At 54.4% G+C, this 12,667-nt stretch overlaps 1 protein-coding gene across 1 annotated transcript in view; it reads left to right on the top strand.

Moving 5' to 3' along the window:
- LRP1 (LDL receptor related protein 1) overlaps positions 1-12,667 on the top strand; it is a 74,943-nt gene that overhangs the window by 18,048 nt on the left and 44,228 nt on the right. The window contains exons 7-11 of the mRNA XM_040983235.1: positions 7,950-8,112; positions 8,204-8,426; positions 9,408-9,597; positions 10,057-10,200; positions 11,315-11,551. Of these exons, the coding sequence (XP_040839169.1) occupies positions 7,950-8,112; positions 8,204-8,426; positions 9,408-9,597; positions 10,057-10,200; positions 11,315-11,551 (957 nt within the window). The remainder of the gene's footprint in view (positions 1-7,949; positions 8,113-8,203; positions 8,427-9,407; positions 9,598-10,056; positions 10,201-11,314; positions 11,552-12,667) is intronic.

The raw sequence follows: 12,667 nt of genomic DNA, 5'->3' as shown, positions 1-12,667 counted from the left end.
ACTTGTGCACAGTGTTTTCAGCATTTATATTTTCCATGACCTTTAGGAAGAACTTCCTTTAGGGGCCATACTCCAGCTGGCTTCTCCAAAGTGGGCTAGGAGTACCCTCAGGTTCCCTTGTCATCTGCCCTGAGTCCTGTTGGCGCCGGGGCTCCACATGGTTGGCTGAACCCTTGAGGTAGTTCAGCCCCAGGGAACTTCAAGGAGCTCTGGGGCTGGTAGGTGGGTCTGGGGAAAGATCTCAGAAGACGGCTGCTTGTCTAGCATCCTCCCCAACTGGCTTGACTGGCCAACCCCCAGGGTCAGAGGTGGATGAGTGGCCATGGGCTGTGATTTAGCTGCTGCTCTGGCCTGCTCCCCTCTCCTGACTTCCTTCCCTGGAACTGCCGGAAATCACCTCCCTAGACCAGGTACCCCTCCCTTGGCAAACACACTTGCTTTGCCTTCTCCAGCCCAGGGACTCACTAGGCCCCTCTGGGGCAGAGTCCAGGCTGCTGGCAGCAACTAAGGTTCTAGGGGGAAATGCTCATGCTGGGGTAAAGGGTGGGTTCCTCTTGCCCCACCCCACCTTCTGGCTGCCAGTATGTGGGAGGGTTACTGTTGTGCTGTCATCCCAAAGACTAATTACAGGCCCTGGGCTGAGGATAATCGGAAGTGTCTCTCCTACAGCCCCCTCCCCAGGAAAGGCTGCCCAACCTGCCCTGGTGTGTGGGGTCCTATAGTCATCTGCTCTGGGCTGCTGGCCTATAATTAGCTCTTAGAGGAGGCGAGGAAGAAAGGCCATTGCTACTTTCTCCCACTTTCTCTCTGCCCTCAGGGTGGCCCTCCCTGCCTTGACCCTCTTCTTTGCCATGAACTCTGTTGGACGCCCTGCATCCTCCCACCCCAGACTGTAGGCCCAGAGGACAGAATCAGACAAGTGAGAGGTGTTAGAGCCAGGGAGGAGGATATGGGAAAAAAACGGGGAGCTTGCTGTACAGAAAATTCTGGAAACAGAAATAGAAGAAGGAAGAAGGCCAGGAAGTAAGCCTGCTTCCCGTGGGTCTTAGAGCTAAAGCGCTGTGCAGCAGCTCCTGGCCCTTGGGCCGCCCTTGCCCTCCTCTGGGTAGCCACAGCCTATACCTCTGTACCTCTCAGGAACCTGGATGGGGGTGAGGGTCTCTTCCCCTCCCTCTTGGAGGCCCCCACTGCTCCAGGGTGATGGCAGAGCGCCAAGTCCAAGCAGGGGGAATCAATTATAAGAGGCAATTGAGGGCCCGGTGCAGTGGCGCAGTGGTTAAGGTCCTCACCTTGCATGCCCGGGATCCCATATGGGCGCCGGTTCTATCCCGGCAGCCCCACTTCCCTTCCAGCTCCCTGCCTGTGGCTCCGGAAAGCAGTCGAGGACGGCCCAAAGCTTTGGGACCCTGCACCCGCGTGGGAGACCCAGAAGAGGCTCCTGGCTTCGGATAGGCATAGTATTGGCCGTTGCGCTCACTTGGGGAGTGAATCATCAGACGGAAGATCTTCCTCTCTGTCTCTCCTCTCTGTATATCTGCCTTTCCAATAAAAAAATAATAAAAATAAAATCTTAAAAAAAAAAAAGAGGCAATTGAAACTGGCCCCCGAGTTTTCAGAGCTGCCGGCTAATAGGCAGGTTATCTGGGCTGTGGTCCCAGCGGGGCTGAGACCAGCCTAGGCAACTGTGTGATACTCATGAGTAAACTCCTATAAACAACAAATCAAATCTGTATATTTTTAAGAAGTTTGAATTTTTATTTGAGAGGGAGAAACAGAGGACAGAGATTTTCCTACTGCTGGTTCACTCCCCAAGTGGCCAGGACAGCCCAAAGCCAGAGCCCTGGGACTCCATCCAAGGCTCCTATGAGGGTGGCAGGGACCCTAGCTTTTGGGTCATCTTTTTTTTTTTTAAAGATTTACTTATTTTTCATTACAAAGTCAGATATACAGAGAGGAGGAGAGACAGAGAGGAAGATCTTCTGTCCGATGATTCACTCCCCAAGTGAGTGCATTGGCCGGTGCTGTGCCGATCTGGAGCCAGGAGCCAGGAACCTCTTCCAGGTCTCCAACACGGGTGCAGGGTCCCAAAGCACTGGGCCATCCTTGACTGCTTTCCCAGGCCACAAGCAGGGAGCTGGATGGGAAGTGGAGCTGCCAGGATTAGAACTGGTGCCCATATGGGATCCCGGCATGTTCAAGGTGAGGACTTTAGCTGCTAAGCCATCGTGCCGGGCTCTTGGGTCATTTTTTACTGCTTTCTCAGGCACTTAATAAGAAGCTGGATTGGAAACAGAGCAGCCAGGACTTGAACCAACTCTCTGGCAAGAAATAATCAGTTCTCTGACAAGTGGTAGCTTAACCTCCTGTGTCATGATGCTGGTCTCCCATATTGAATCTTATTAATTGTATAAATTGTCTAGGATACAGCAGAAGAGGAAAAATAAGGTGATTTATTTATTTTTTAATTAATTGATTTATTTTTAAAAATAATCTTACCTAGTTGATTAGGGTAAATTAGGTGATATAAAGAATATTTGTAAATAGCACAAGCTGCACATGAAGACGGCAAGCATTGTGAAAGTGACACACAAACGCAATAATAATAATAATCATAGTAATAATAAAACACTCACACAAACAGGCCCAGAAAGATCAACAGGTCTGACAATACCAGAACCAGGACCCCGCTGGCCACCCTAGCCCCCCACCTCTGACCCATCATTTCCAGGGAACTGTCAGGCTTCCTGCAGGGCACTGCTGTCACCCAGTCTGTTGCTCAGCGTGCTCTGACCTGGCTTCCACTTTGAGGAGAATCTCACTGTGGAGCCCAGAATTGATTGAGGTGAGGGTCCCTGAGAAGGGAGTGTGTGCTGAGGGGGCTTGGGAGGCCTGGAGGCAGAGAAACCTTGGTGAAGTCACATAGCGTGCGCACACACACATGTGTGTGTATGTGTGTGTGTGTGAGAGAGAGAGAGAGCGCGCGCGCACGCGCGAGTGAATGGGCTGGGCCAGGCCCCTTAGGGAACTTAGGATTTTCCTCCCTGTACCCCCTTACCCTGAGCTGCATGGGGAAGGAGTAGGCGGGCGGGGCAGCCCAGCAAAGGTCCCCTCTAAGTTGCAGGCAGCACGGTTGCGAAATGGGTCCTGGAGTCCAGCTGGCCAACTTCACTTCTCCCTCCCTTTGTGAGTGTGGGTTGTGTGTGCGTTGTTTAAGATCACAACAGGAAATGGGTAGTGATTTGTCTAGAGGGAGGGCAAAGTGGGAATAGGCAGCAGCCCCTCTGTGATCACTGCCCAATAACCGGAGTGCCCCAATATTTACCTGGAAAAGTCATCTGCCTGTTCCTTGGCCTTCTAACTTCCCAGGGTGTTGGAATATTTCTGGGGCTCTATCTTTCCACCTCTCTGTCCTTGGGCCCCTTATATTCTGGCATTTAGACTTTCCATTTGCTTTCTGAGGTTCCTTCTTGCTTACCAGCCCTTTCTTGCTCCTTTACTGTTCTGTCCTGCCAGCCCTGTGTAGGACCCAGACCCAGCTTCCTTCATGTTGCCTCCCCACCCAGCCAGTCAGCTCCCAGCAACACCCCCATTCTACCCTCCCTGGCCCCAACTGTTTTCAGGCCAAAGGAAGTAACTTAAGTAAGAGAGCCCAGCAAGGATTTCTCAATCATGAAACGACCCTAGGCCAGGCTGAGCCACATCCAGGCGAGTCACCCCTGGCCAGCCAGGGTGGTCTAAGCCTGGCCTGGAGAGGGGAAGGGAGCAGGACAGAGACCCCAGGATAGGAGCAGGGGCAGAAGGGGACACAGTGTGAATGGGCTATGGATTTCCTGGGATAGCAAGCAAGAGTTCAGGGCCCAGCAGAATGCTTGGTCAGCCTGCGGCACCGTCTCCTCCCCCATCTTTGATTCACAGTCGCTGCATCTGTGCCTCCAGCCTACTGAGGCTGGTTATCCTTGGGGCATCCCAAGGCTGGAGGGGGAGGTTCCTGGTAGCCAAGGGGAGAAAGGGGAGAACAGGGTCTGGCTCTGGGACTACAGAGGGAGGCCTCGGGATGTGATAAATATTTGTTAAGTGAGGCAATGCCTGTGTGTCAGGCACCGGAGGGGCAGAGATGAAAGGTGGCGCCTGCCCTGGCAGTGTTTGCAGGCTGCTTTGGGGCCTGGGACCTTCCTCTGCTTTGAAGGGCTGTCCTCTGGAAGCCTGGGGTTTACCCTGAGGATGTGGAGAGATCAGCTCTACCTCTGCAGGACACATCTCTGTCCACTTGGCAGGGCTTGCCTCGTGCTCTCTGGCTACAGGCACCAAACATGTGGTGGAGAAGGCAAAAGGGAACAGAGGTGGAGTGAGGGAGGACGGGAGAGTGTACCCCAGCTCCCATGTGTGTTTGTAGGGGAGAGTGCTTGTCAAGTGCCAGGCCCTGGGGTGGGAGCCACTAAGGCGCCAACCCCTTTTACAGATAAGGAGAACTGAGACCCAGAGATATGTCACTTGCTTGAGATTCCCACAATTAGAATGATAGAACCAGAGTTTGCACCGAGGCTGCTGTGCCAGGAATGTAGCTGAGTCCAGGGCAGCATGCAGCAACAGAGGCAAATGTGGTAGGGTGTCACTTCTCTGGGGATGTGACTGATGAAAAAGCAGCTGTCATTGAGGCTGTGGCCTATGGAACAACATGAAGGATGCTTTGGGGAGTGCAGGTGCTCCCACTCATAGACACAGGTTAAGTCTTTCTGGGGTCTGTACCGGAAGTCCTGTGCCCTGTGGCAGCTGGGTTACATCTTTCAGATGTTCCTGTCCCTATCCCTGCTCCTCCTGAGCTTCTCCCAGCCCTTGGAATCCCTCTTCTGGGCTTGTTTAAGGAGTTGGTGCCTCTAGCTAGAACCCACTGGAGGGAGCCCCCAGTGCAAGGCATAGCTGTCTTGTGGATTTGTGGGTTCAGAGTGGTTGGGGATCTAGAGCCCAGGGCCCCACCTTCAGCCCAGCCCATGTTGCAAAGGGGAGTGCTTCAGATCCTGCCTTGGGAGGGGGCCCTGGTGGGACATCACCCTCCCAACTAGAGCCCATCTCTCCATGCTGGCCTGGTAGTGGTGGAAGTGGAGAGGTACATGTGCTTGTGTGTGTGTGTGTGTGTGTGTGTGTGTGTGTGTGTGTGTGTGTGTGTGTGTGTGTGTGTATGTAGTAGGGTAGACAGAGGAATCTGAACTTTTAGGAGAGAGGAAAATAGTGTGGTGGCAGGGGTTGGATAACAAAGGGTTTTTCCTTGCAACTAATAGTCTCCAGCTGCAAAAATACCAAAGGGGAGGCCAGGCGGGCCGGGGACTCCAGTCCTTGCCAGCTCCTCACCGGCCTGCTGAGTGGGGCCCTGCCTGGCCTGCAGGGAGGTGGAAGGGGAGACCAGCTGAAGGCCAGCGTCTGAGAGTGGGGACCAGCTCTCTACCTACTTTCCTGAAATCGGCCATGAAGCAGTGGGGGGCTTTGAGACCACAGCATCCTGAGGCTCCTGGGGAGAGGCCAGGGAGGGAGGTCACGGTGCTGCATCTGGGATGGGAGGCTCCCAATCCTGGGCAGGTTTCTGCCCCTCTCCCCTCTTGCCAAGGGAAGGGTGGATGAAGGAGCAGAGGAGGGCTGGGAGCTGGAACAGGGTATTGCCAGCCCCAAGTCTGGGCAGTGACTCAGGAAAGCCTTAGGAAGTTAGAGAGAGGATGTAGCTGTGCCAGCTGGTGCTGGTAAAACAGCCTTGACTGATGAAGTTCAACTCCATGCCAGCAGCCCCCAGACCCCTGCCGTGACCAAGTAAAGGGCACACAGCCCTGTTTGACTTTCAGCCACCCAGCTGGCTGCCTGGGGCCTCAGGCAGGTTCCCTGCACTCCCCGCCTGCCCCTGCTCCCCCTGCCTAGGCTTCCTTGGGAGCCGGCCCAGCAGCGTGCATTTTCATCTGGTTTCTCCGTGGTCACAGTAGGGGGGGCACGGAGTCGGCACAGGGCCTGGCACACCCAGGGCTGCTTGGCTTCTTGTGCCCAACCTCGTCAGAGGAACGGGTGGCTGGGCTGGCACAGGGCTGCAGGCGTTGAGGAGAGCATTGCCGGGTGAGGAGTGCATCAACATTTAACGGGGTAGCAACTCATTCCTGTGAGCTCTGTCACCAGTCCTGGTGGGGTAAGGCTTAGCAGAGGAGAACTGAAGAGGAAACTGGTTTGATGAGGGCCTCCAATTGGCTCCTTCCCTTCTTCTGCTCAGCCCGGGTCCTGTGACTGTGAGTCAGTGTCAGGGCCTTAGCCAAGTTCCTTGGGAGCTACGTTCCTGTTTCCTCTGCTCCCCTCCCCCAACAGTTAGGAAACAGCCCCTGATTCCCTGGGTAGGGAGGAGGGGGTGTGGGCAGGGATCAGTAAAGCAGAACCCAAGTCATCATCATGCCTATTGCTGAGTGGGGACAGGATTCAGGAGGAAGGATCCATGGGAGTGGCGTGAAAAACCTTTCAAAGCAGGGGATCTGCAAACTTCACCTGCTGAGGAAGCTGGTGAAGGGAACGGCAGCCTTGGGCCATTTTTTGGTTTGTTAGAGAATCTTCACTGATGGTAGGGGTTAGAGGAGACGATGGGTAGGAACAGGGGTTCCCTGTCCCCTGACTTTCTGCTACCCGTGCTGTACCCGCTTCCCTCTCAGGGCAGCCTTGGGCCCTCCCCACCCCAGAATCATGGCTTAGCTTGCACGGAGTCCTGGTCTCCATCTTGCTGCACTCCCAACCTCCTGAAGTGCTCCCTGTTCTTCTCTCGCTCTCCCCCATCCTCCTTTGCCATTCTCTGTTCCTTCTGTTTATCTCTGTGTTATAGAGACAGGGACAGACAGAGCTCCCATCTGCTCTGTACACTGGTTCACTCCCCAAATGGCCACAAACTACCTAGGGTTTAGATCAGAGCCAAAGTCAAGATTTTGGCACTCAATCCAGGTCTCCCACATGGATGGCAGGAAGCCAACTGCTCAGCAGCTATTGCCACTGCTTCCCAGGGTCTACACTAACCTGGAGACAGGACTCTAACCCGGGCATACCAGTATGGGGAGCAGGTGTTGTAACAGAGTCTTAACTCTTAGGTCAAAGGCCTTGCCTCTACCTGAGCCATTTCTCAGTTTACCTTTAGGGTCCTTTCACCATCTGCCCTCCTGGACTCTCATTCCACAGTCTTATGCCTCACTTACGGGGCAAGAAGAAACTGACCAATAGGAGCTTTGGAGACAGTGAGTAGAGCAGATAGAGGAGGTTGGCCTGAGTTACTGGTCCTCAACTTTTTGCACTATGGGCTTCCCTTTCTCAAGTTCTAGGGACCCCCTGTTTTGGAACTCATTTCTCTCCAGTTGGGCTTATTGACATGCACCCTGCTGTTCTATCTCAAAATGTATGCTACACACCCAGCTTCCATTCTGTGCTTCTGGTTAATGTGTGATAACTAGACTCACCATAAAGAGCTGCTCAAAATCTGGCCAAAAGCAAAGATACTTGGTATTTTAGTTGGCCTGGATAAGCTTATCATAAGCAAGAGCAGACTTTAAAAAGAAAAGAAAAAAAAAAAGCTGGAAACCAGGAACCAGCTACTTTCGGCAACTCCCAAGAAGATGGGTTCCTGTTCAAGGTCAGAGTTGAGGAAGCCTGTCAGTCAGTCTGTCCATCAGCCAGAACTCACCTAGTACCTGACAGGCCTGAGCATGCCCTGGGGTCTGGGGAAGGGTGGGAACTGGGGGCAGGGGTGGGGTGCAGGGAGATGCTTACAGACCTCTCTGCAGAGAGAATAACACATGCAAAGACGGCGCACCACCAGGACACATGTGATGCTGCTGGTGAGCTCTCAGGGGAGCTTAGGAAAGGCAGGCAGCGCAGCTGGGAGGATGTGGGTAGGGTAGGTGTGTTCGTGGGAGGAGCTGCCCTCCATCCAGCTCACTTGCCCTCTGCAGACGTGGAGCAGATGGCCATTGATTGGCTGACAGGCAACTTCTACTTCGTGGATGACATTGATGACAGGATCTTTGTCTGCAACCGAAATGGGGACACATGTGTCACTCTGCTGGACCTGGAACTTTACAACCCCAAGGGCATCGCCCTGGACCCTGCCATGGGGTGAGAATGGTTGTGGAGGGGAGGAGGGAAAGAGGGTGACCCACTTCCCCAACCAGTGCCTGGACCCCATCAAACTTGCTTCTCCCTGCAGGAAAGTGTTCTTCACTGACTACGGACAGATCCCCAAGGTGGAACGCTGTGACATGGATGGGCATAACCGCACCAAACTGGTGGACACTAAGATTGTGTTTCCTCACGGCATCACGTTGGACCTGGTCAGCCGCCTAGTCTACTGGGCGGACGCCTACCTGGATTACATCGAAGTGGTGGACTATGAGGGCAAGGGCCGGCAGACCATCATCCAAGGCATACTGGTGAGAGAGATGCTGGCTGAGCATGGCTCAGGGTTGGGGATCCATTGTCCAGGACCCTGTGGCGAGGGGGAAACCTTTGCAGGGGGCACCATTGGTTGTCTCAGCTTCCTGGAGGACAATGGGCACAGGGCTGCCATGAGCCCAAGTGGGGTGGGTCTGAGCACAGCAAAGATGGACAGGGGTACAGCTTCCAGCTTGATAGGGGCAGTCACATTAGAGGCCTCTTTTACTTTCTTGTCCTGGTTCAGTCCTCATGGTAGTGTCTAGGAGATGAGCAGGCAGGTGGTTTAGCACCCTTTGGGTCCTACGAGGCAAAGTGGCCCAAGGTCGCACAACTAGGCAAATCCTGGGACTCAGAGCTGGCACCTCAGTTCTGGGATGAACAGGATGACCTTAAGGTCTGCTTGGCCTATATGGTATTGGTTTTAGCCCCGAGAGTCCCCATGAATTAATAAGCTACTTAGTCTTGGTCACAGGGGCACTGGTGGCCACCCAGGGGGTTGTCATGGGGCTGGCATGGGAGGCGTGTTCTCCCAGCCCTTTCAAAAGCTGAATGCTGGAATCAGGCTGAGAAGGTTTATTGTTGGGGAAGAGATCAGAGCTCAACTTGAATTGAGTCCCAGGTCACTTGAGTGCCCACTGTGAGGGGAGTGGCTTATGCCATCAAGGGCTGCAGTAGAGTATGGAGTATGTGAGACCAGTCTACCAAGTGCCCCCCCAGCACATACATATATGTACACATCATGGGTACGAAGGCCACTGGAGACGGTATAGGAAAGGACAGTTTAGAAGATTCCAGAAAGCTCAAGTCCATTTGAAGGGAACAGGTGTAGAGTGTGACATTTCAGCCCCAAAAGGTAGATTTGAAATTTGTGTGTTCTGAAGGTGGGCTATGATGCTACAGGCTCCCAGGCGGGGAGAGAGGGGTAGAGGGAGGGCCCCTCTCATCCCCTGTCATCCACTCCCACTTGTATCTCTCAGATTGAGCATCTGTACGGCCTGACGGTGTTTGAGAACTACCTCTACGCCACCAACTCTGACAATGCCAACGCCCAGCAAAAGACCAGTGTGATCCGCGTGAACCGCTTCAACAGCACTGAGTACCAGGTGGTCACCCGCGTGGACAAGGGTGGTGCCCTGCACATCTACCACCAGCGCCGTCAGCCCCGAGGTAAGCAGCCTCCACAGCACCCCTAAGCCAGCTATACCCTTCGAGGACTCTGGGAACAAAACCCCTCTATGGCCTCGTGTGGGGGCCCCTGATTCTGCCACCTCATGACCACTTGCCCTTATCCTCCAACCAAGGCCACACACCCTGGCCCTTCCACTTCTGGGCCCTTCCCCTGTCCCTACTCCTTCTCCCCCCGCCACTCCCCCCCCCATTCTCTATGGGACTACAGCAAAATCCCCTGGCTCTGGGCAACCCTGGGACTCTCCCCCAATCACAGAAGTTCTCACCCAAGAATAGAGGTGAGGAGGATGTCAGGAGCAAAGGATTCCCAGTCCCGCAGCCCCAAGATCCTAAATGGGGTAGAAGGGAGGCATAAACATGGTGTGGGGTCAGATGTGATAATGCCTTCCCAAGGGCATGAGCCCCGGAGGGTCCTGACAGCTCTCCACCTTCCTGCAGTGCGGAGCCACGCTTGCGAGAACGACCAGTATGGGAAGCCAGGCGGCTGCTCTGACATCTGCTTGCTGGCCAACAGCCACAAGGCGCGGACCTGCCGCTGCCGCTCTGGCTTCAGCCTGGGCAGCGATGGGAAGTCATGCAAGAGTGAGTGGCACAGCAGGGCGTGCCTGCCTGCTGCTGAGCTTCAGGGTGAGGGGTTTGTCCTTAGGTGTCCCTCATAGCTCCACTGCCTCTTCCTGAGATGTCAAGAAGTAAAGGAACTGACCCCAGAGGTCATCACCCATAACCCTGGTGGAGTCAAGAGCAAAACCTATGTCTGGGAGGAGGGCTGCCCACCAAAGGCTATGTATCAACTCATTCATTAATTTACTTATCCAATAAGTCAGCAGTGGACACAAAGATTCTATAGTGAACAAGACAGATAGCTTCCTTGGCTCAAGTTGCCTGTGGTCTGGCAGAGGAGTCCAACAGATGAATATAACTTCAGTGTCCCCAGGTGGGAGGGAGAAAGTAGAGCTGAGAGTGACAAACACAGGGAGGGCTTCTTTGAGGATGTGGTGTCTGAGCAACCTCTGTGCAGCCAGGAAGCCAACCGCATGACGACACAGGGCAAGGGCATTTCTGGCAGCTGGAATCAGTGCAAAGGCCCTGAGGAATAGCACAGAGGAATAGCACAGAGGCCAGTGGGGCTGGAGTTGTGTGAGCCATGGCCAAGTGGGTTGAGGGAGGCTGAATTCTCTGCCATCTGAGCTAGGGGGCTCACGGCCACTCTCAAAACAGGTGATGGGATTAGGTTTTCATGTGTATAAAAGTCCCACCCCACGGAGGGAGGATGGGCAGGAGGGAAGTAGCCAGGAGGCTATTTCAGCGGTGTAGGCAAGAAGTGATATGGTTTCGGTTAGGATGGTGGCAGCACAGGAAGTGGTGAGAAGTGATCTGATTTCCAACATATTTTAAAGGCACTGCTTTTCTGCCACATAATGTCACTGCTGGACAGTGGGTAGCTCACTGCAAATGTACTTCCCTTCCCATCCCACTCCCTGCCGCCTGCAGTGCGTGGGCACTGTGGCCTGGATGGAGTCCTCTGTCCACATCAGTATGTGTGTTTGTGTGTGTGTGTGTGTGTGTGTGTTTCATCCTTCCACCCACAGTTCCGCTTCCCCATGGCTCCTGACCCTAGCACAGTCTTGACTCTGCAGTGTGGGCTGGTGATCCTGGGTGTACAACTGACTGTGTCCCCTCCTTGTGGCTGCCCTAGAGCCAGAGCATGAGCTGTTCCTTGTGTACGGCAAGGGCCGGCCGGGCATCATCCGGGGCATGGATATGGGGGCCAAGGTCCCTGACGAGCACATGATCCCCATCGAGAACCTCATGAACCCCCGGGCCCTGGACTTCCATGCCGAGACGGGCTTCATCTACTTTGCCGACACCACCAGCTACCTCATTGGCCGCCAGAAGATCGATGGCACAGAGCGGGAGACCATCCTGAAAGACGGTACTGGTCTCAGAGCAGCCAGCATGCGGGCAGCGTTCCCAAGGGATGTGGACCACCTAGGTTGGGAAGTTAGCAAGGAGACTGACAGTAGTGATGCAGAGATGGCGGGGCGGGTGGGGGGGATGTCCTAAAGCTTTCTCGGTGCCCTCGAGAGTCCCATGCTGACTGGCTGGCTGGGCTGGTTGGCATGGCGATGAGGGGATAGACAGATTGACCCCTGGTTGACCCCCTTCTTGGCTGAGCCGAAAAGAGGCAGGAGGATGGATGGGTTAGGCCGTGTGGGCTGTCCTTGCCAGCCCTTGGGAAAACGCAGGGTCTCTGCCATTGGCTCAGTGCCCTGGAGCTGCAGGCAGCACACAGCCGGGAGAAGCCCAGGGCTTGGAATCAGCCCGGCCTGCCAGATCCAGGCAGGGCACAGCCACACACAGAGCAAGGCATCACTGCCGCCCCACACACATGATTCTGGGTCCTGAGTAAATTGTGTTTCCGCCAGCTGAAGTGGGCTTTCTGCACTGAACCATTCAGACCCATGTGCAGAACCTCTTCCTTGCCCCACACCTGCACCCCAGTCTCTGTGGGAGTGCCCTTTGCCCTGCTCCTCACCCCCTGTGGCTTAGGGAACCTCCACAGTCAGCAGTCATAAGACTTAGGGGGACTCAAAAGTAGCTCTTCATCAGGAAAAAAACTGAGGTTTCCTATAGCAGGGGAAGTGCTATTTAAAGGAGCCTGGAGATGCAGCCTTGGACTAAGCGGAAAGAAAAAAAATTAACTTCCTAACTGATTCATTTGGTGAACTCAGGATTTTGAGGCCAAGAGCATGGTGTCACCCATGTACCCAGGGCCATGTGCACACATGCTTCATGTCTACCGGCACACAGACCAGACAGGCCCTCCATACCAGGCCCCACATCAGCCACATACAGCCATGCATACAGTTCATGTTTGGGGGAAAATACATACTTATTGGAGACACAGAGAAAGAGATTCCAGCTGCTGGTTTATTCCTCAGCTGCCCACAACAACTGAGGCTAGGCTAGACCCAAGTCAGGAGCCAGAAACTTAATGCACTTGAACCATCATCTGCTGCCTTCCAGGCTCTACGCTGGCAGGAACTGC

Source organism: Ochotona curzoniae, unplaced genomic scaffold (assembly GCF_017591425.1).
Source record: "Ochotona curzoniae isolate NIBS_2020 unplaced genomic scaffold, NIBS_Ocur_1.0 contig_1014, whole genome shotgun sequence".
In the NCBI taxonomy this organism is placed as follows: domain Eukaryota; kingdom Metazoa; phylum Chordata; class Mammalia; order Lagomorpha; family Ochotonidae; genus Ochotona; species Ochotona curzoniae.
This window is presented reverse-complemented; position numbering and strand designations above follow the sequence as displayed.